Raw genomic sequence first — 24,582 nt, 5'->3', positions numbered from 1 at the left:
GCAAAAGATAAACATGAAATAAATATCATAGTGAAATTGATTTTCACGATAATAGCAGGAGGTTAAACGATGAACTTAAAAATAAACATCTTTAAAAAGTGAATTCAGGCCCTCCCTGGTGGCGCAGCGGGTTAAAGCACAGCACTGAGAAGCTAAAGCCACTTCCGCATGAGTTCAATTCCTGCCTGCCCTGGAGGTGACCACATGGCGTGGCAGACCTCTCCTGACCCGCCCGCTGCTCCCCTCAGCAGTGTACTTCGTCCATCTGCCTGTTCTGCTCCCCACTCTGTCTCTGGTGAAGCCTCTCGCCACCCCTGAGCTTCTGGCCTGTACCCCAGTTCTGTATGTACAAATAAATAAATCTTAAAAAAAAAAAAAAGTGAATTCACCTACAGGTACTATACTGAGGGGAGAACTCAAACACTGTCCAAAAAATTAAATAAAATAAATATGTTTAAATATATATTATATATTATACAATGCATCACATTATAGTTTATATATAATTATATAATATATAATAATATATATGTGCACATATACACACACATGGGCATACATATAAATGCACATGCACACTTTATGTGTTAAGGAATTCACTTTCCTTTCCACTTTTATAAGTCAACTCTGTGCCTGCCCCAATGTTCAGAAAGTCACTAGTCACCGTTTCAATGGTTCTCAAACCTTCAAATCAAATTCCTTCAAATAAAAACTGTCCAAAGGCTTTTATCTTTTTCCTTAATGTGGATATGTTAAAATAAGATCACTGGGTTCCGAATTTTAATTTTATACTTCAACCTTCTTTACCCATTGTGAGAAAAGAGCTTTCATTGAGTTTGCTTGTTGGCACATGCTATTTTTGACCTTGTTTTTTTTTTTTTTTCAATATGGTACAAAATAGCATTTTGAGTATGTTGCTAGTTTCTCCTGTTCCCAATATATACAGTCCCCCAGCTGTCTACACAGCATGTCATTGCATCTCACAGCTTTCATGTACATCCTTCTTTGATAGGATTTGAGCTGTTTAAAGACAAAGAATATGTTTTATTGCTCTCTGAGTCTCTTTTATCTGGCCTATTGTAAGGCATGTAATAGGTGTGCTCCAGATATTCTTACAATTGAACATACTCATAATTTAAAAATTCATATTATTTTCTTTTGAGTCCTATTTTGGATTTGTATTTTATCTTAAAGGCAATTTAAAATTGTTTCTTTATATTAAGCCAACACAGGCATTTGAAAAAAAAAATGACACTTATTTTCACTAAACTAGGAAAGCTTATTTTGGAGCTGCTGGGACTTTAGATATTTGAAGTAGTAATTACTTCCTCCATAAATGTTACCTCTTAGACAAATACTGTTTTCCTGTTCGCAGTTCAACTTTTTACTTAAAGGAAAATGTCTCTTATTCACAATTTTCCATGCTACATTAGTTTATTTGGTAATTCACCTTTTCGTTTCTTTTGGTAGAATTCTAAAGTTAATGGAACAAATCATAATAATGATAATAGTTTACACTTTTATTCTGTGTCAAGCATTTCACGAAGCACTGTACATGTAATAAATCATTTAACACCCACATAAAATATATGGATGTGTGATTTGTATAATTTTATCTATTTTGCTTAGAAAGTCAATTTTGTAACTAGTTAGTTATGTGGTTGGGAAAATGACGAAGTGAAATCCATCTCCAGATTTTGTAGTATTTGTTCTTTAAAGTTCTCAGTATCCAGCAATACATTTAATACTATATATCTTGAATAAATATGAAATAATTATGTTTGAGTGAGTGCATATTATTTATCATACCAACATGTAACATATGTTGGGTGGTACTTAATTAAATACAATAAAATCATTGCAACTTATATTCCAATAGTAGTATTACTCCAAGATCAATATCAACTACTAACTTGGTGATAATCAATAAATAATGTTGAAACCAACTGTTATTTTAAACTTACCATAGTCTTGGGTTTGGTTCCAGAACTGGCCACTATGGTGGTAGAAGATGGTAGGTCAGTAGACTCAGTGTTAGAAGACAAATTTATTTGTGTCTGCTTTACTGTGGTAGTATCTGCTCCACTCTCAGATCCTGACTCCAGATCCTATTTGAAAAAATGAATTGATATGAAGACTATTTAAATACTCCCTAACTCCTTTCTCCCTGCTATGAGTATCTTTTCCTCCCTCGTCCTTCCAGAACACATTGACACACTAAAACTTTGTTGACAACTGACATTGACATGTCACCTATACTCATGCATTGTTTTGTAATGAAAATTGTGCTATTCAGAGGTTATAATTTTAGAATGCAAATACTAATAAGAGGTAACATGTTGTTTTAGTAAATAAACAGTGTCAACAAGGACACTTCAGTTAAGAGTCAGAAAGTAGAAGCCTACAGACACCCTGTGATGACTGTGTAACCTTTAACAACTCTTTTAATAATGCTCTGTAATCGGGTCATGTATAAGTCATGTGATAAGACAATCTATGTACTCACTACATTTCCATGATGATGCCTACCACAATAGCCTGGAGTCATTAAGCTCAAGTATCTGTAAATCTAATAAACTGTAAGGGAGAAAATTATGATTTGGGATTCAGTTCCCTCATCTGAAAATGAATATAATTACAATATGTCCAGAGCTTCATGACATTGGTGAAAATAATTAGAGGAAAAGTAATGGAAAGATATTTTATGTTCTTAAATTGTAAGAATAGATATTGTTAAAATGTTAATAATATATCTGAAGTGATCTATATATTCAGTGAAAATTCCATTGACATTTTCCACAGAAATAGAAAAACTAAATTCATCTGGAACTACAAAAGACTCCAATCAGCCAAAGAAATCTTGAGGAAGAAGAACAAAGATAGCAACATAACATATCCTAATACAAACTATATTATAATCCTAATGCAATTAAAACAGTATGCTAGTGGTATAAAAACAGACATATGAACCTAAGGCTATACGATAGGCAGTCCATAAATAAACTTCTGCATATAGAGTGAGATAATATTTGACAATTTCACTAAGAATATGCAGTGAGGAATGACAACCTTTCAATACATGGTATTGGGAAAACTTGATATTTAGATGTATAAGAATGAAACTGAAGATAGTGATCTCTATCTTATATCACTCATAAAAATTAAGATAGAGATAGTGATAATGATCTCTATCTTATATCACTAATAAAAATTACTCAAGTATAAGACATGAAGTGATAAAACACCTAAAAAAATATAGAAGAAAATCTTCTTCACACAGATATTAACAACAATTTTTTAGGTCTCACAACAAAAGAACAAGGACAAAATTAAAAGTAAACAAGTATAATATATAAAATTAAAATGCTTCTGCCCAGCAAATTAAGCAATGAAAAGAATGAGGAGTCAAACTATGAAATGGGAAAAAATATTGACAAACCACATACCAATTAAGAGGTTAATGTTTTAAAAATATGGAACTATATAATTTTATAGTAAAAAACAACAATACCATTAAAAATGGGTAGAGGACATCAATAGATATTTTCCCAAAGAAGACACATAAATGGCCAAGAGTTACATGAAATGACACTCAAATTCACTGTTCATAAGGAAAATGCAAGGAGATATCACCTTACACCAGTTAGAATGACTACTAGCAAAAAAAATTATGAGAAAATAAGTGTTGGAGAGGATGTTAAAGAAAGAGAACATTATGTTGGTGGTACAGTCACTCCTAGAACAAACAGTGTGCAGTTTCCTCAAAAAATTAAATAGAGAACTATTATGTGACTCAGTAATCCCATTCTGGGTGTCTACATAAAGGAACTGAAATCATTATCTCAGAGAGATAGCTGAAATCCTATATTGGTTGCAGCATTACTCACACTGCTCAAGAGGTGGAAAAAAATCTAAGTGTGCTTTGACTGATGAATGCATTTTTCAGATAGGAGGTGGTTGTGGAGAGATGATGGAGCAACAGCTATCAATTAAGGAATCAAGTTAATTTGATTATTTACTTTGCAATATTCTGCCCCATATTCAGAATGATTCTTGAATGCCTTCAGAATTAATAATTGAACTATATTAATAAAACAATTTCATACAGTAGGTGCTCAGATTTCAATATAAGGTTTTCCATCTCCTTGATCTTAATGTATTTCTTATTACAAAGCAGTAGACTAAGAAGGTAGTCATGACATAAATAAATCTTATCAAATTTGTGAGGGCATACAAACTAACACCCTAGTTATTATAAAGTTGATATTAAATATGTAAAGGGTACAGGTAAGCCTTGAACCTGAGCCTCCCAAACTTTATTTTAAAATAAACTCAATATTTTTAAAATAAAATAACTCAATAAATTACTCATTTATTTTAAAATAAATGTCAGAATCTAAGAGTCTCTGCCTTCATAAAATTAATAAATAGTAAAAAATAAATACCTCTGTCCTACTTACTGTATTTCAGAGTGAATTTGAAGTTCAAGCTAATTTGTCATCTCAGTTCTTTATTGTATTGTACTGAGTTAATTCAGCTGGTATACATTCAATCATCCATCTATCCATCCATCCACCCACCCACCCACTCTTCCACCCACCCACACTTTCATTCATCCATTTGTCCACCCACTCACCTTTCCATCCAACCATTCATCCATCCTTCCTTCCATCCAGCCATGCAGAAAATATTTAATAAGCATCTTCTGCATGCAATGTAAATTTGTGGGACACTGGAAATAAAATATCAACTAAGATAGACTTAGTTTTGGCAATGCATTTATAGCATATTGTTGATGACTGACAATTAGAGAAATAGGCACAATGAAGAGGATGTGATCACTAGGAATAATAAACTCCCAAGGTGATCCTCTTTATTAGTAACCATTTTTATTTAAATCTCTGAATTATCTGAATCATTTTATGGAACACTACTAGGGTCAGATATAGGTAGATGTTACTATCAAGGATGTTTCACTTGCAAGACTGTGAAATAATAGGCAAAGTGGAAAGCTCACAGGAACATGGCGCCGCAGGTTTGTTGGGGTGCTGGATGGAGAGGAGCTGGTGCTGAGAGCATTCTCAATGTCCTGATCGAGTTGGTCCAGTTTCATAATTAGCAGCACCATGGAATCCAGCCGCGCCCTATCTCGATCTTCTTTTATTTCCTGAGGAATAGAACATGTTGTTACTGAATCTGAAAGGCTATTCTTGGGAAGAATAAAAAGTTCCCTGTTCTTTAATGTGACAGAAAGGACACTGAATAAGTAGGCAGCTTTCTACTTAAAGGGAAAAGGAAGTTCTACTCTGTTTCATCAAAGGGCTCTTCATTGAGAAGAAACTGACCTAATACCAAAAAAGCACTTTACATGAATATTAAATATGTATCTTCTGGAGCAAAGTACATCCAAAAAGAAGTATTGCATTAATGAGTACTGATATTTACATATTTACTACTTTACGTTTTAATTATTTTTGGGAAAAGTTATATAGTTGCTTCTTTTGTCATAGTACATATATATTTTAACATATCAATAATTTTATAGTGGAATGACTGAGTGAGTGCCTAAAGCAGATCTTTTATTTTGTCTCTGGTATTTTTCTCTTAACCCCTGCTAGATTCTGTGTCCACTGTCAGCATACCACCTCCCCCCTCCAATCCCCCACTCCCCACCACAGCCACAATTCCCAGCAGGAGGAACTAGGGTAATTTTGTGGATTTATTTTATTCTACAGGTATTCTACATCTCAAATAGCTAGTGGTGATTGTTATCCTTACATCATCTTTCAAATGCAAAATAAATGTTCAGTCTGCTGATAAAGTAATCATTAATTCGCTATTAAGTGTTTGGGTAGGATGACCTTGCAGAAAGAGATAGTCCTATTTCTCAATAGATACTAATTTCAAGAAAAATTAAATTTGAGATATGTCAGTTCCTTCACAACAGCATGCTGTGATGGTTGCTTTAATTTCCTTCCATAGTACCCATTGTCCAAAACATTTAATGAGGCTTTGAAAGAGAATTATAGGACTTCTGTCATTATAACATTTTATTGTGCTCAAGAATGTCCAAGATATTTGTAAATAGACCAGAACCTTACTAAACTTCATAATCGTCAATGCTATAGAACATTGTGATATTCCAAAGAGCATTATATATAGCAAAATGCTGCTTTTCCCTCAAATGGAGCCCCCAAAATATTAGAAATTGCTTTGTTTTATTCTAAGTAATATAGAAATTGAAAAATTCTGACTGAAATTTCCTTAATTATTTTAAAAATATCTTGCTTTTATAACTTCTCTTTTAAACCAAAATTGTGTTTGGCAAGTAATGTTTATTGGCATCTTTATAGCCACATATATGTTTGTGTGACTGTCTTTCATTTTCTCGTTACAATATCCTTAAATACAAAATTACATTTTTATGACAGGAGACAGAGTCAGGTTATATACTGCACATACAATACGCCACAGGAATAAAAATAACGAAATACATAGAGCCCAGTGAAATAACACCTCAAAAAGACTTACAAAATATATTTTGATATTCTCCCAGTGACTAAATTAATTTTGGTTAACACAAAAATATTCTGAATCTGGGCCCTCCCTGGTGGCGCAGCGGGTTAAAGCACTTCACTGAGAAGCTAAAGCCACTTCCGCATGAGTTCGATTCCCGCCTGCCCTGGAGGTGACCACATGGTGTGGCAGACCTCTCCTGACCCACCCGCTGCTCCCCTCAGCAGTGTGCTTCGTCGATCTGCCTGTTCTGCTCCCCACTCTGTCTCTGGTGAATCCTCTCACCCTCCACATCTCTGGCCTGTACCCCAGTTCTGTACAAATAAATAAATAAATATTAAAAAAAAATTCTGAATCTATCCTAGATTTATCAGCAGTCATCTCAGAAACCAATTGTCTTTGAACAAACTAGATGTTGAGATTGTGCTTTAAAAATGAACTGAACATCAAATTACTCATTATGACCTACCAAAAAGAATATAACCAAAAAACCTTGGTCTCTGCTATTCCTTTAGAGAAATAAATACTATTTATTCCTTATTCACCATCCATTACATTCAAGCTCAAGTGCCAAGCACTAGACCAATATATGTTATATATACATAAAATAGATTTGACTACAAATAAAGGATTTGGGTAAATATTCTGTCTTTCTCTTTTAGAGTGCGAGCATTAATGTTTTAATATGTTTTAACCTTGCATATGGCCATGAGTAGGCTCCCACAAATAGCCATGCCTGAAAACAGAGCTGTGTATTTGCAGATAGTTTGTCTTTGGTTAGTGGAACTTTCCTTTCATGCTGTCATTATAGTCCAAGAAGGAGAACTTCTTAATAGATAAGGATGCCTATTGATGAAATTTTGAATATATCAGTAACTTAACCGCCTTAAGTCATGGCCACAATATAATATTTCTTCCCACCTATCTTCCTTTCTTGTAGTCAGTTTTTCTGACTATTAAGGGGACAAAATATCCATCAATGAGTAAGAGCTGACAGGTGCCTGTTTTCTTGAATACTATACTCATTAATAGGAATAAATGGAAGTTAAAAGATTCATATATAGGCAGTTTAAGACAAGAACAAAGTAGAAGTAAAGAAAAGTGATAATGGGATATACAGTAACTGCAGGGTAAGTGTCGCACTTTATATGGAATGATCATAGAATAATTTTCTATGAAATGGGGAGAAAAATAATGAGGCAAAGGAGAGAAAGAAGGGAGGAAGAAAGTAAGGAAAGGAAGGAAGGAGGAGGGAAGGATGGAGGAAAAGAGGTGGGAAAAAGGGATGTATAATTGGGAAGGTGGTGTCCCAGTCAGCTGAGTGATACAAAGATACTGAGGTTGGGAATGAGTTTGGTGAACAAGACAATCTGCAAAAAGGTCAGAGAAACTGGAGAAAGGAAAGCGTGAGAGAGAGTGAATAGATGCTATAGAAAATGTGGTTGAATACAAACAGGAGTTAAATTATACTCTGCAACATGAAGGCCAATATAACAAGGTAAATTTTATTCTTTGTGTAATGGAGTCACTGACAAGATACAAGCAATTCATGATTTACTATATTTTTTAAACTTTTAGAGTGTTTTCTACATATAGGCAATTGAGCATTTTTTTAAACTTCATATTTTATTTTCAGCACTGCCACATGTTACTTATACATACATGCTAAATAGTTCTGCTTATTCTACCATTATTCTTTTGCTTCATAGTCCCTTTCATGCTTAAGTCTGACTGGGACCCATATTACAACAATTAAAAAGAAGTAACCGTTACTTTTATAACAAAGCCCTATATTTTGAGACCCGAAAGGTGGAAAAGGTATTATTTTCTTTTCTTATCTCATAGAATATGGGAACAAGTTCTTAGAAGTTGAAAGCATGTGTCATTTGTATGTAGGTAATTGTTTAGCAATTGAATATCCAAATAAAAAGAAATACTTGTTTTGTATGTAGCATGTGCAAATTTCTGTGAGACAAATATTCCCTCTGCCAATTTTAAGCTACCAATTAGATGCTATTGATTGTAGAGTTGGAACAGAGAAATGGTACTTAAGAACTGATATGAGCTGGTGCATGGTGGCTCCAACATACCCCAGGAGTGAGGGCTAGTAGGAGGTAGAATCATCTTACAGCATCTCTCAGAGATGTTGATCGCCAGATCTATTGTAATAATGGCTTAGCCAATACAATAAGATATGGAAATAATGTATTTAGTTTAAGGAGGTTACTTTCCTTAACTTTTGCTCTTGTTGCCCACGAAAAATTCAAGATAATCTGGAGACTTAAAAAAAAGTACTTATGGAAGAGTCTGTTTTTCTTAGAAGTGTCTCCTTTAACTGCCTTTTCTGTTTTGTGATTGACCTATCTTTGTATTTCCATTTGTACTTAAGCAAGTCAAGACACATTTCTTAAATCTACCCATTGTGTTTCTTGGGTACATGACTCAACACTTAAGGACTCAGAAATCTAGAAGTACAGCACATCAGTTATGGGAGTCTTGACTTTGCAGGTTTGAATTCCAAGGACATTGAAGTTCTGACCTCTCTGTCATTGGTTAACTGTAGACTGCCCCAAACTTGCTCCATCCCTTGTATAGGTCTCTTTCTATCATGACATTTCGTTTTCCTTCCTTAAGTGCAATTTTAAATATAATACCTATACAGGCATCATGCATTCTTGCTTCAAGGTTTCCATTCTTTCTAACATAAATACTATATATTTTGGAAGAATACCTATGACCACAATTAATTGCAAGAAATTACAGAAGCAGATGATTCAGTTCTTTTTACTTTCATTTAACAACCATTCAAGATTGTTGTGTTCTGACCTGTTGTGTGCTGCATATCATTTCTTAGGAGGTAGCCACTTTGATATATATTTTAAGAAATTTATTTATTATTTATGCATATAGAACTGGGGTATAAGCCAGAGGTGCAGGGGCGATGAGAGGCTTCACCAGAGACAGAGTGGGGAGTAGAACAGGCAGATCAACAAAGTGCATGGGTGAGGGGAGCAGTGGGCGGGTCAAGAGAGGTCTGCTGTGCCATATGGATCGCCTCCAGGGGCAGTGATCGAACTCGTACTGAAGTGGCTGAGGCTTGCTTGCAGGGCTGTGTCCTAACCTGCTGCACCATCAGGAAGGGCCCATTTTGATTTTTTTTTTTTAAGATTTATTTATTCATACAGAACTGGGGTACAGGCTAGAGATGCGGAGGGTGAGAGGATTCACCAGGGACAGAGTGGGGAGCAGAGCAGGCAGATCGACCAAGTACACTGCTGAGGGGAGCAGTGGGCGGGCCAGGAGAGGTCTGCCACGCCATGTGGATCTCCTCCGGGACAGGCAGGAATCGAACTCATGCGGAAGTGGCTTAAGCTTCTTTAACCCGCTGCACAACCAGGGAGGGCCCCCATTTTGATATTTTTTTTTTAATTTTTTTTTAAAGATTTATTTATTTATGCATACAGAACTGGGGTACAGGCCAGAGGCTCAGGGGCGGTGAGAGGCTTCACCAGAGACAGAGTGAGGAGCAGAACAGGCAGATCGACGAAGTACACTGCTGAGGGGAGCAGCGGGCGGGTCAGGAGAGGTCTGCCACACCATGTGGTCACCTCCGGGGCAAGCAGGAATCGAACTCATGTGGAAATGACTTTAGCTTCTCAGTGCAGTGCTTTAACCCACTGCGCCACCAGGGACGGCCCATTTTGATATTTTTATGGGCATATTTTTAGAAATATTATGGAGTCAAATTCTGCCTTCTCTTACTTTCCAGTTTCTCCCTCTACTGTGTCTTTTCTGTGAAAGACTTTCAAATATTTGAAGAATTATGTAGTGCTGTGCCCATTCTTTTTCATTTTCTGGGTGAATAATTCTCAAATCCTTTAATTATTTCTTGTATCCTTTAATTATTTCTCAAATTTTTATTAGCCCTGTTTACTCTCCCTTGGATATAACAGAATCATGTTGGAGACTCAATTAATGGTTGGTGGCTAGAATTAAATGTATCACTCTACATGGTCTTTGACTAGGACAGAGTAGGCAAGTAAGTACTTTCATATATTCTATACACCCTCTTTAGTACAGCTTAAGAACTAAGTGCTTTTGTAGAAAAGGCTATTTTTAATGGGATGGCCATAATCTGCTTCTTTAATGACAACATACTATTTTGTTAACTATGAGCTGCCCTAGAACCTTTGGTGTGATATATGGCTCCTTTTCCCAACATATGTTTGTTTACTGAGAACAGAAACCTCCTGTTGTTTGTGGCTACAACTAACTGTTGTTAGGGGGTGGATAATATATGTAGAAGAAATTTCCAGTTGTATCTCTTTTAGATACCAGTCAGTGGCTACTCAGATAAATGAAGAGAGAAACTTCTGTTTGATTTGGTTTGTTGCCAAGGACCTAACATTGCCAAGCCACATGCTGTTCATTGGGAAACCTGAAATACGTTCCTTATTTACTCCCAAGAGCAGCTTAGTCCCTGGGCAATGAAGTCACTTTAATAGCAATGGTATCTGGGGAATTCAACAAGGCTTTTAGGGGGCTTTTCTCTCCAGGAAGCCTCTGAATTGGAATCCTCTGGTCAGAAGTCTTTATACCCTTTTCCCTTGTATCTGGAGAAAATAATTCCAGTGCTTCTCTTTCTCCAGAAGCTCTTCATTGAACAGCACACACACAGGGACAGAGAGGAGATGCAAGTTATTGGACATTTTACAGCAGGGCAAATAGGAAGACTAAAGAAAAGTGCCTCCCTTGGAGACTCAGAGAGACATACGGGCTCTGTTTTCATAATGCCAAGCATTTGGTATAAAACCATAAACTTCAGTAAAATGCTGGATGCTTCCAAAACAGTGACTATTTGATCCAATAAATAAAGCACTGTCTGGAAGTTCTGCTTGTCAACGAATTGTGTATCACACAGACAGCCATAATACATTAAATGTTAGGCCAAGAGCAGAAGTAAGATTCCTGATTCATAATCCAAGGGTCTGGTTCTTACCCTGTCTTTGGTTCCAGGCACATTTACTGACTATTCTGGGCTGGTAATACTCCTTGCTTACCCATAAATGAAAAGAACCTTTTAGCAGGACTTGGCTTAACTTCATTGTGAATTATTTGATCTTCAGCCAGCTGGACTGGTATGAAATCTCATATTAATGCTATATATTTCATTTAACAATAAATTTCTCATTCTAGATTTCCCTGTCTTAAAATAATATCCTGTTTAAAAAAAACAAAACAAACCCAGAAAGTTATTAAATCTTTTTTTTTAATCATCTGAATTTAAAATCTTCTAAATGGACAGAAGCTAAATGTAACGTAATTATCCAATGTCAGAATTTCTAGGCAAGTTAAGAAAATCACTCTTAATTTTTATTCTTTTGCATATCAAGATGAAATTTATATAATCTTGGAGGAAATAAATCAGTAGCTAAATTCTATTTGCCAGATATATTCTGCTTAGTGACAAAATGTTCGTATATTATCTTTATTTAATAGTAGCAAGTGCCAAAGTCGTAATATTAGAGAGTGGACAATGAAAAATAATACCCTTATTTAAAGTTGTTACAAGGAATCTTTTAATCAATATGTAAATTTTGGCTTTATATTAAGTGTTTATGTTCATTATTTATCTCCCTCTCTGGAGAAGGCATATTGAAGATAATTGGTTTCTCTTTTGCTTGATTATCTTTAATCTCCAAGGAGACTTTACATGGAGCATTTCTTAACTGGGACTTTTGTATAAATTGCCTACACAGTTTCCGGAACAGTTTCAAAGGACATTTATGCAGCTGGTCCTGAAGAGTGCTCAGAAGTGGCAGGTGTGAACTGGAAGAGTATTGTGTGGGCAGCAATTCCTCTCTGTCCCCGGGAAATCTGAGGATAACTTCCTCCACTGGCTTCAAAGGCTCATTTTGGGAAGTGGGATATAATTTCTACCTAAATCACTTGGAAAGCATCCTGAAACTAGCCTTCACGTTATGTGCTGGTGTTTCAGACTAATTGTCAGATCACAACACAGTTATAGATATAAAGTCAGCCAAAATTAACCTTTTTGATTGTTTTTTGTCATCATGCTTACACGAGATCTACATATTTCTGTAACTCTTTAAAAACAATTTACAGTAGCTCTTTGCTTACATAAAGAATGAAGAGAAATTTTGTTGGTTGGACAGTATAAGAAAAATCTATTTAACATTAAAATTCATAAAACTGTTTTTAGGAATTTTATCTTAGTCTTTTGTTAAATAATAATAAACAAGTCATGGTAAAAATGTATTCCTTTTCATAAGAATATTAAGAATATTAGTACTGAAATTAGAAAAAAAATCTTATATTGATGTACAGCCTGTAACATTTCTAGTTTTACTTCTTGTCATTCCTACTGATCCTGTCTAGCATTCCACAAATGTCACATTTGAGGCACCACTCTATATTCGTCAATATTTTTCTTTAGTTAGACTTACCTTTTTAATGGTTAAAAAATGAGTTTTAAATACGTAAGTTCTGTGTAATATATAAGTCATAACCCTGTATTTTTGGAATGTATATCAAATCACAAAATTATCAAAATAAAAAAAATCCTTAACTTAGTAGTTAGTAAGACTAATCTCCCTTAAACCATAGTTATTTCTGGAAATGCTATACAAGAAATACAGACTTTATTTTGTTTACTCAAATATACCATGTTCTCTCTCATTTGCAAGCAGGTTTTGACTAGATTTAGCAAATTAAAATTACAATTTGAATATACAATAATGTAAAAAATGGTTGAGACTCCTCTCCAGGTCTTTTTAGAATGGCAAATTTACTTAAGTACTTAATGTTTTACACTATCTTCCATGAATGAGTAAATTTTTTGCCCCCGTATATTTTCTTACCACTATAAATAATAGGTGTGTCTAGCTTTTTTGATATTAATGGAAAGTCCTTACATTGGAAATGTGTGGAAATATTTTCAAGCCCAGTCATTTCATATTGGTTTTTTTTTTTTTTTTGTATGATACTTACTTTAGTAATTTGGGATTTTTCCAAGGCTACCAACTTAATTAATGAAAAAATTAGAAAATATAAACCCCAGGTTCAATTTATCTTTGCTTCTTGTTAGCCAAGTAGGCCTTGATATTTTTAGTTCCATAAGCATTTTCTTTTTATTTCTACAGGTGACACAGAAGGATAAATTTTCCATACAAAATTTCATGTATTGAGAGATCTGGGATATATAAATGGAGATTCAGGTGTTCTAAAATGGGACTTTTTTGGAAGGAGAGAACCTTTTTTCTGAGTTACTACAGTGAAATCACTTGGTTCTTTGTAAATGAAGATGACTAATATAAAGGAAGAGAATCTGTACTTTGAAAAATTATAAAAATGATCTGGTTATCTGTTAGAACAAAAAAATAAACAAAAACTTGACTCAACGAATTAAAAACAGAGGAATATTTTTAACCATGTCATTAACCATTGGAAAAAACAGGATAAAATGGAAATGAGTCACAGTTACATCAGAGAGTAAAATATCTAGATAAAGAAAATGGAAATAATCAAAATCTTCATGGGGAAAATGAAAATGTCCATAGACTGAACAAATGGAGAGAGATATGATTTTTCTTAATAGGAAAATTACTTTTTCATGTTGGGTAAGTAGTTGTTATACATATTGTCTATTTCTCCACTTGAATGTAGTGATAACTGCCCATTTTGTTTAGTGATATAAGAATCTGAAGTAGTGCTTAATCATAAAAATCAGTAATAGCACATAATCATCACACAATAACTATTTGTTGAAGGAATATATGAATTAGTGAAATGCTAATGAATTAATGCTTTAAATTAATTTATGAATTCAAAGTAGTGCAGACCAAATCTCCTATGTGATTTACAAATGGATATTGCAAAAACAGATTCTTAAACACAAAATAAAGACCAAAATAGCTCCAAAGGAAACAAACAAAAATTTGTAGTATAATAATCCTTAAAAGTTATCGAAGTGGGGAAAAATAATACAATAAACTTACAAACCTATCAGATTTATAACTGGTAACATTTTGTCATTTTTAAGTATTTTATTCTACCTATTCAAAAAAATAGTATTTTAGGTAAAGTCCAGCTATCATAGTGTTTCTGTAAGAATTACAAAGTTATCTGATTTTAAAATTTTCCTGCAGGAGAAAATGAGTATTTATCATAAAATCTTAAAAAACTAAGCAATCCAAACATTCTATGGACATGATATTATGTGAAACTACACTAATGAAAAAACTGATCAAGCTTAATAGGCATTTTAAAGAATTACAGGAAATATTTAGAGCATATATTTATAACAAAGAATTAAGATGTTAGTAAGAATTACGTGACAACTTCAGAAATTATTAAAACACAGCCTAATATATAGAAAAGTACATAATATACTTTTTTATTCATAGAAGAATTACTGATTTGAAATCCTAAACATTATTTGTAATCAAAATAAGGCAAATTAGGTAAGTAATGAAAATTATTATTTATTATCTATCAGGTTGATGAAAAAAAAATCTTTACTACATTCTTGCTTGATAATGTCTTAGAAATGCAATTTTCTGCCTTTTCTGGGGTATAGTTTGACAGTATCTATTAAGATTAAATTAGGGCATATCCTTCCTGGTAATTTTAGATACCTATCTTAAAGATTTACTGGTACACATGTAACATCAGTATGATCCATACTACCCTCTGAAGCATCTTTTTCTTCCTAGAGACCAATGATAGAAAATAACCTATTTGGTCACCAATAGAAAACTGTTCAGTGTAATAAATGATGGTGCCAATATTCCTTGGATCACCCGCAAGTATGAGGGAGAATGACATACATGGATAAAGCCACAAATAATCTATTCAGTTCTTCAATGTGAATTAAAAAATTGATGGCCTTTGGAGGGATGCAGCCCAGTGCCTAGGTTGACTGCTTGGTAAGTAAAACTAAGGTTGCCCATCAGTCTGCACTCAGTGCTTTAGTATGGTGCCCATATTTGGTATACCACATACACATTGTGCTTGGGGTTCTGCTACTCATACAGGAGGCACTCATAGGGCTTGTAAAAGGAGAAAGAAAGGTGAAGAACAATACCCTAAGTATGAAGCCCTTTAAGTTTCAGATGTGCACACATGGATATACACATACACATACCATACCCAAAGCAAAAATGAGTGTATACACACATGCAATAAAAGCTCTGGAAGGACATTTATATTGGGGAGGAAAGTGATATTGGTAAGAGATAAAGGGAATCATTATGTGATTATGAATTATATCAGTTACTTTTTTTTATTAAGTGGAAAAGTACGTATTAAAAACCAAGAGAATAGGGCACTACAAAGTACAATTTAAAAAAGTTGACAAACATGAAAAAAATTTTAGTAAAGTGTAAAATAATTTTAGTAATACCCTTTTTCCACCCTATGCTTTTCCTTATCATGAGTAACTAAAATAATTTTGGTGTAGTGATGTATTCACACACTCTGAAATCTCTAAACTGATAATTGAAAATCTTAATTATTGCTATGGGAAGATGTCCACTCAGCTAGCAATTAAGGTTAATGAATTGTAATTAAGAAAAAATTCCATTCTAGGCCTTCCCAGGTTATGTGCAGCACTATGAAGCTATCCACAGCCACAGCATCACGAGTTCAATCCCCAACCAGGGAGGTGACCCACATGGCACAGCAGACCTCTCCTGATCTGCCTGCTGCTCCCTTCAGCAGTATATTTCAGTAGATTTGCTGTTCTGCTCCACACTATATGTCTGGTGAATATTCTCATCCCCTTCTCCATACCTCTGGCCTGCACCCCAGTTCCTGTATGCATAAATAAATATTTTTCTAAAAGAAAAATTCCATTCTTGCAAGTATAGATATATTTTATTTTTGTTGAATACTTCTAATTCCCTAGGAGCTACTCTTCAAAGCCAGATTTGATATCTTCTCTTTATGAGGACATTACCCCCAGTACAGTGAAGCCATATATGTTAGCCCATAGTTACAATCATATTCAATGGTCTAAAGTAAAAACTTTTCCACAAAGATTAGGAATAAGACAAAGATGCTTACACTTAACACTTATTCAACACAGTGGTGGATATATAGTTATAGTAGTTAGATAAGATAAAGAAATAAAAGAGACCTGAATTGAAGAAATAAAATTTGTGGAAAATCCTAAGGATTCTATCAGTACACCATTAGTCTAAGAAAAGAATCCAGAAAAATTGTAGAATACAAATAAATGAAACCAATGGTGTCTATGTGTGTGTCTATAAAACTGTGTGTGTTACATATGGTATATGTGTATAAATATATGTGTGTATGTATCACTGAACTATCTGAAAGAAAAATGAATAAAGCAAACCCTCTATCAATAGTTCTAAAAACAACAAAAACTAGTTCCACCCCCAAACAACATTTTTAATTAAGAAGGTAAATGATCTCTACTCTGAAAACTACCACACCCACACACTGATGAAAGAAACTGAAGAGAGCATAAATAAAAGGAAGTATATACTGTTTTTATGGATTAGAAGAAGCATTAACATGTAAGTACCCACACTACTGAAATCTGTCTATAGATTCAACACAATTTTTATCAAAATTCCAACAGAATGTTTCATAGAAATAGAAAAACAATCTTGAAATTCATGAAACCAAGATATCCTATGTAGTCAAAGTAAACTTGTGAAAGAAGAAAGAGAAAGGTATCACATCTCTTGATTTTAAACTCTATTACAAAGCTATTGTTATCAAAACAGTATGATACTAGAATTAAGATAGGCAGAGACCACTGGAACAGATTAGATAATCTAGAAATAGATCCAATCCCTTATGGTCAACTAATATTCGACAAGATCACCAAGCACACACAGTGGAGAAAAGACAGTCTTTTCAATAAGTAGTGCTGGCAAAAAATATTCACATGTAAAAGAATGAAATTCGACCCTATCTTACACCACTATCAAAATTAAATTATAGTAAAACCTGAAACCATAAGAATCTTAGAATAAAACACCTTCCTAACACTGGTTATAGCAATGAGTTCTTTGATATGACACCAAAGCACAGGCAACAAAATATAAACTAGTGAAACTACATCAAACCGAAATTTCTGTACACAAAGGAAACATTTGGCAAATTAAAATCCATTTTTATTATGATGTATTTATATAAATGCAAGATACATTAATCTAACACTCATAGCCAATAAGCAAAAAGACTTATAAAAGCATAGGCAAAGTACTTGAGTAGACATTTTTCAGAGAATATGCACAGATAAACAATAAGTACATGAAAAAGTGCTCAACATAATTAATTATAAAGGAAACATAAATTAAGCCCACAGTGAAATACTAACACCTGTTATAATGGTTATTACAAAAAAAGATGAGAAGTAACAAGTGCTGGCAAGAATGTGGAGGAAAAGGAATACCCATATACTATTGGTGGGAATATGAAATGGTGCAGTGACTATGGAAAATAACATAAAGGTTCCTGAAAAAATTAAAAATAGAATTTCCAGGTGATCAAGCAACTTATATATGCAACTTACATAACTTGCATGACCATCAGTGGGTGGATGGAATAAAGAAGTACATGTGTGCTTACAATCTATATAGTTTATATACACACACACATATTATTGACTACTCCTGAATCCATTTTTAAGTCTACATAAGAAGAGATTGGGCCCCAACCTTCTCTGTAAACTCTGATATGCCTAGCAGAGGAAATATAGATAGTAGGCTCAAAAGTGGTTCTTTTTTTTTTTTTTAAGATTTATTTATTTGTACATACAGAACTGGGGTACAGGCCAGGGGCTCAGGGGCAGTGAGAGGATTCACCAGAGACAGAGTGGGGAGCAGAACAGGCAGATTGAAGAAGTGCACTGCTGAGGGGAGCAGCGGACGGGTCAGGAGAGGTCTGCCACGCCATGTGGTCACCTCCGGGGCAGGCGGGAATCAAACTCATGCGGAAGTGGTTTAGCTTCTCGGTGCTGTGCTTTAACCCTCAAAAGTGGTTTTTAACTATTTAGCCAATCACTAATTACTAAGTTCCAATCTTTAATGAACATCTTGATAATATTGTCAATCACTAAAACCAAAGTTCCTACAGGAAGAAAGCATACATGGCTATTATGAGAACTTTCATTTCTCTTCCTAACTGAGAAGAACTTTTCTAAGGAACTGATGAGGAAATCTGTTGGCAGTGGAAGCTGTCCATTGTTTGTGTCCTTATAAGACTTAGGAAAAACGTAAAAAACCTCTTTGTGGTATAATATTTCTGAGGGAAAGGAACATTTGAAAAATAGCATTTGCTTCCAAACTGTGGAAGTTACTCATCCTCCAATTCCCTGAGATCATTAAGACCTGTTTGTTTGCCTTTCTCTTGTGCATAAGGAAACCAAACAGTGCCTCTTTCTTTCCCAATACGATAATAATTCTTAGCTGAAATTTCTGTCTAGGGAATCTCTCTACCACATGTAAGAATTTGTTTCCCTTCTATATCTTATTTGTTCTCCCTATAAACTATGTGACCATGAAAAGGAGCTCCGAAGTTTCTATGATTTTTAATTCAAATGGTCAAATTCAATAATACATGTCTCCTGTGGAGTTGATTTGTATCTATTTCCTATAAAGAGTAGTAAATTTTTGGCCACCAATTATATAAGCACAAAGAAGTACAAATAAACATGTCAAAGCTTGTATGTTAAATGAAGTTTTAAATAAAGTCACATAGCCTTTAAAAATTTGATTTAGGTTCTTTAAAATATTTTGGCTTGAAGTATACATATAGAATATACACTTAGTTATATTTCAGTCAATGAATATTAGTAACTATGTCTTCAAAAGATGGGATTAAGACTACAATATTACTCTTCTCAGATGTCCAAAGTAGATGGAGTTACTAGGGATAAATTTGTTATTCTTCATAGAGAAAATCTGAAGCAAACATAAAACAAAGGAATAATTCAGAGCTGGAAAGAAATTTTCAAGTTGTTTCATTTTTTACCAATGCAAAAACTGTCTAAGATTAGTAATATCAAGGAACACCTGATTTTCTATGTTTGACTATAGGAAGAGATTACCTGGAAAATGGTTAAAATATACTCTGGAAGACTAGACATGGCTACTGCAGAGATTAGCTGATAAACAGGTATTTGATCACTATGAATCTCTTCTTTCTGACTGTTTAAGTTACTCTTGGAGTAAATCAGCTCATCTCTATCCCTGGCTTCAAGGATGGGGCCGTGTTATATTTTCTGCATATTTACTGAGCAATTCACTGGATTGACAACCCTTTCTCCTTTTAAGAAGTTCATATAACATGTAGTAGATTGACATGTAAACAAGTAGCCAAAGAAAATTCAATGACTATGAGTTTAGTGCTAGAGAAGTGCTATTAACAAACAGACAAGGCAGGAAAATTAAAAAAAAAAATAAGAGATTCTGACTGAGTGATCAGGTCAGTTTAATGGAGAAGGCAATTAAATAGAACCTTGAAACTGAGTACAATTGGGACGAATGGAAGGCATGGGATGTACACTGGGAATACTTTAAGACATATATAGTTTAAAAACAGATTTTAATTCTGGTTCAGTTGGGTGGTATGATACTAGCTCTGGCTGAATTCTTGTGCAAATTACAGCGAGAGATAGGAAATAGCACATGAAGACCCACTGGAATGGACTGGCCTTGTTCCCAACATCATACTACCTGTATATTTGCTTCTTTTCACCAACACTCCTTTTTTAGGTCTTCCATCTGATATTTTTATGAGAAAAACAATATGTTTGTGTAAAACTTAGTAAGAGTAGCAACAGAAAACAAACCTTTTCTGCTCTTTCTCCAATCCCTGTTCGCCTCTATATGGGACCTCTATTGGCATGATATTATCTCTATTTGTTTCAAGGTAAAATCTAAATTTGCCAATTAAGTGATTTGTAGAAACTGACATATTTTATTAGCTGGTGGACAGGCATCATATGCTAGCTTAGTAAAATTTCACCTCACTGTACTTTGTAGCTAACAGTTCAGTCCTAGGGTAAATATTTTCATGATAATATATTTTTACTTATAACAAGTTGTCAGGCATTTCTTAAATATATTGTGTCTATAAGAAGAAATGGTGTCATCATCTAATTTCTGCTTTGGTGTAGGCCTTTATCCAACTTGACAAAATTCTGTTTAAACTTTATTTAACCATGTTTGTTGATGATTAAAAAGTTAAATGAATGAGAAAGCATAGAACTTTATGTAGAATCTATCACCATTACTGACAAAATAAAATGTATGTTCTTTCGACAAAAGCAAGTTAAAGGAAGCACTGGATTATTTTGATTCTAAATGTCTCCTTGAGGATGGAAAGTTTTGATCAGTTATAGACTTGGGAAGTTGAATCAAAATAAGGGGGAAATAAGAATTACAATCTCATTATTTTAAAGATTCCGTTATTTGCTCACAAAAATTCAGCATGAAAGTGAATTTTACTATTATTTATAAAGGCAGAAAACAAATTAAATAATCCCAAGAAAGATATGTATTACAGTTAATGGAATTTTAAGGAGATAGTTCCTTATGTTATTGAAATGAGGAACACTATGCTATTTTTATGGCACACAATTCTCATGAACTTTGATAATTAAAACCAAATAATTCATTGTCCTACCTGACAAAATGGCACTAATGGCATAAAAAGATCAAATATCCATTATTTGCATTAAAATGTTTCTTGTGCTCCTGGTCAGATGAGTTATATAATAAACTGACCTACTTTGAGCAAGTACTTATAACAGCCTCTGCATTTAGCAACACAAAACGCAAATGCATAATGAACATAAATGGCTACAGATGTAACAAAATGCAGTAATTGTTAAGTTTTCTAAGTAGTGAGAATTTTATGAATTTTCTCACACACCATATGAGAAACCCCTTCTCCAGGAACATTGATTTCAAAGTTCTCTAAGCACTAGGGATATGCTCTTTCCAAGTTCCTAGAACACAATGTGCAGAAAGTAAAGAAGGGTTATGGAGTAAAGGGTCACCATCGCTGAGGGAAATATCCAGTGAGACAGATGCACGAATCAAGCTGCTGTTTCCCACAAACTCTACGGCTCCTCCTGAGCACAGGAAGGGAAAGAAAAACCCTCTAAAAAATTAACCACATGTTAGTATTGAAAAGTTGCCAGGAACACAGACAGTCCTTGAGGGTTTGCTTCAAATCAATATTGATGGAGCCGTGTAGTGGGTCAAGAGAATGGCACATCATGCTCTCAGAGTTCATAGACTCCGTATTTTTATTCAGACTCAAAGAAAAACTCAGAAAATAAACAAACAGCAGTGGGAATCATATCAGTAATACCATCTGACAGTAATATCAGTAATAGCATCTGACATTTTTAGATTAATGTACAGTGAGAAAGTGGCTCACTATCTCCATTGAATCTCTCACTGAAGGTGACATGGGGTATTATAAAACCCCCTCCGTGAATGAGTCTCTTCGCTCTTTTGTTGTTGTTTTTGAAAAATTAGCCAGTCACAGCCTCTTACTGTGTTGTAGTGAAAATATGTCACATTATTATGGTTAAATTGATTGTAGTTTAATGCATAAAAAGCAAGATCAACTTACCCCAGTTTCCCTTCCTCCCTTTTATTGAAATTGACCAATTGTATTGAATTGACCAATCGAATTGAGTATCTATGCTTAATATTCCAAGTAATTTTAAGTCTATTTTTGTTCTCCCCTTGGATTCAACCTTGGACTATTCTTCATGATTGACAATTATGTGACATGTTTTCACCCTCTTTCCCTATCTACCTAACTCAACACCTCATTTACAGGTAAAGTTCCATGCTACCAGCCATTTCCTCAATCTCCTATCAACTATTAATACATCACCACTTCTCTTCAAACTTTTGCCAATACTGTCTGTTCAGCTCCTGATCCCTCGGGCCCTGTCTTGACACTGGATTTTTCAATATTTATGGCCTCCCAACACCAGAACATTGGCTTCTGAGAATCTCTGCAATCTTCACTCCTTTTTTCAAATGTGCATCCCCATTCTATAAATTTCCATGTAATTTAAAGCTAAATTATTATTTTTAAAGAATTATTTATTTATTCATACAGAACTGGGGTACAAGCCAGAGATGAGGAGGGTGAGAGGATTCACCAGAGACAGAGCGGGGAGCAGAACAGGCAGATATATGAAGTACACTGCTGAGGGGAGCAGCGGGCAGGTCAGGGGAGGTCTGCCACGCCATGTGGTCACCTCCGGGGCAGGCGGGGATCCAACTCATGGGGAAGTGGCTTAAGCTTCTTAGTGCTGTGCTTTCACCCACTGTGCCACCAGGGAGGGCCTAAAGCTAAATTATTTTTAATTGTATAGAATGGGGCCTTCTTAACATATGAAAAGATTGAAAAATATCTTCCTTGGTATGTTTCTGTTTTGGTCAGCTTGAAATCAGTGCTACCCTTCAGCTCAGAATTCTTCTCTTCCCATTTAATGTGAAAATACCTAATTGTTCTCAGATCATCACTTGTTACTCATCCTCCTTGTGGATAATTACCCCTTTCCCCTCTAGAATTAATTAATAACCCTTTTGCACTGTATTTCCGACCACTTGTTTTTAGGACTTTTACATTTAATTTTTGTCTCTCTAAAAGAAATAAATACAAATTCCCTGAATTCATGAATAAGTTTTGTATTGCTTAAAAGTCTACTTAATTTGAACCTTTCATAACTTATCCCATTGCTAGAAATAAACTCTCAAATCCTTTACTAAGCGGAAGCTCTAAGATGTAGGAATATCTTCTTAGGCACCTAATAAAGTCTTGAGTACATGGGTATCACTTGATGTACTGACTGCTTGACAATTTGTCCAGAAATTCAGTAGCAAAGTTCACTGTATATCTGCAGATATACAAAAACCTCTGTATAACTGGCTTTTGGGAATAAGGGAAGAACTATGGTTAAAATTTAGGATGTAGGAAAGAAATGTAGTTTGTTTTGTTAGTCTATTAATTTCAGTCCTTTCCAGGTCTTTGTGTGAGTATGTACTAGTGGAAAAAAGATAAGGTGGTAAAAATAGAACAGAGGAATGGTAGATGTAAACAAATTTATTGAGTTTACAATCATGGGATGAGAAAATGTGTCATGGGATGAGAAAATGTGTAACTGGTAAGAGATTCTTACCAATGTGCTTTACTTTAATCATAAATTTGTTTTAAGTACACACAGAGGCCTAGTTTAATGTTCTTCAAACTAGCATTTGAAAGTTTTAGTTAGGATTTTCCACTTGAGCTGTTAATAGGTGTGACTTGAGAAAAGTGTTTGAATAGCCAAATACATTTGTAAAATTCTGTCTTCTATGATTTCTACTTTCTCTAAATTTTTCCTAACATTATAATGTCCACTAACACATTGAAAGTTCTGACATCTCCTCAAGTAAATAAAATTATTTCAGCAACCTTTCTCAAACATATCTGAGCCTAGAAATCTTTTAATTTGCTTGCTTTGTAAACAACACTAATTTGAGGAATACTGGCAACATCAGGGTGGCTTGAGTTCAGAAATTCCCTAAACATTAACAGGCATACATATGTCTTGTCAAATGCGATTCTGACTTACTAAGTCTGGGCTGAGCTCTGAGATTCTAAATTTTGAACAGACTGCAAGGGTATATTGACAATGTAGGTCCTAGAAAGTTTTTTGAATTGCAAGGTACTCAAATGCTGAGACTATCGATAAAATATAGGTATCATGGACAATCATGGACCCCAGCCCCATTATCATTCCTGGGGGAGAGTGGTGTGTTGAAGTCTCCTACTATGTATGTATTTTCTCTGATACACGTTTTCGTAGATGACCGTAGTTTCCTGATAAAGTTTGGTGCTCCTTCATTTGGTGCATATATGTTGATGATTGTTATGTCTTCTTGTATTGTCCTCTTAATCATAATGTAGTGGCCTTCTGTGTCTCTTTTAACCTTTTTTAGTTTGAAGTCTATTTTATCTGACAGAAGTATAGCTGTTCCTGCCTTCTTT

General features: G+C 34.4%; 1 protein-coding gene across 1 annotated transcript in view; it reads right to left on the bottom strand.

Annotated features, from left to right (window-relative positions):
- Positions 1–24,582, bottom strand: part of LOC105853610 (rho GTPase-activating protein 7-like) — a 97,491-nt gene that overhangs the window by 3,813 nt on the left and 69,096 nt on the right. Inside the window, exons 3-4 of the mRNA XM_012724773.1 lie at positions 5,018–5,167; positions 1,965–2,108 (exon numbers count right to left, since the gene is read on the bottom strand). Of these exons, the coding sequence (XP_012580227.1) occupies positions 1,965–2,108; positions 5,018–5,167 (294 nt within the window). The remainder of the gene's footprint in view (positions 1–1,964; positions 2,109–5,017; positions 5,168–24,582) is intronic.

This window comes from Condylura cristata, unplaced genomic scaffold, assembly GCF_000260355.1.
Source record: "Condylura cristata isolate star-nosed mole 26May11 unplaced genomic scaffold, ConCri1.0 scaffold00014, whole genome shotgun sequence".
Lineage (NCBI taxonomy): Eukaryota > Metazoa > Chordata > Mammalia > Eulipotyphla > Talpidae > Condylura > Condylura cristata.
The sequence above is the reverse complement of the archived record's forward strand: the minus strand, read 5'-3'. Positions and strand labels throughout refer to the sequence as shown.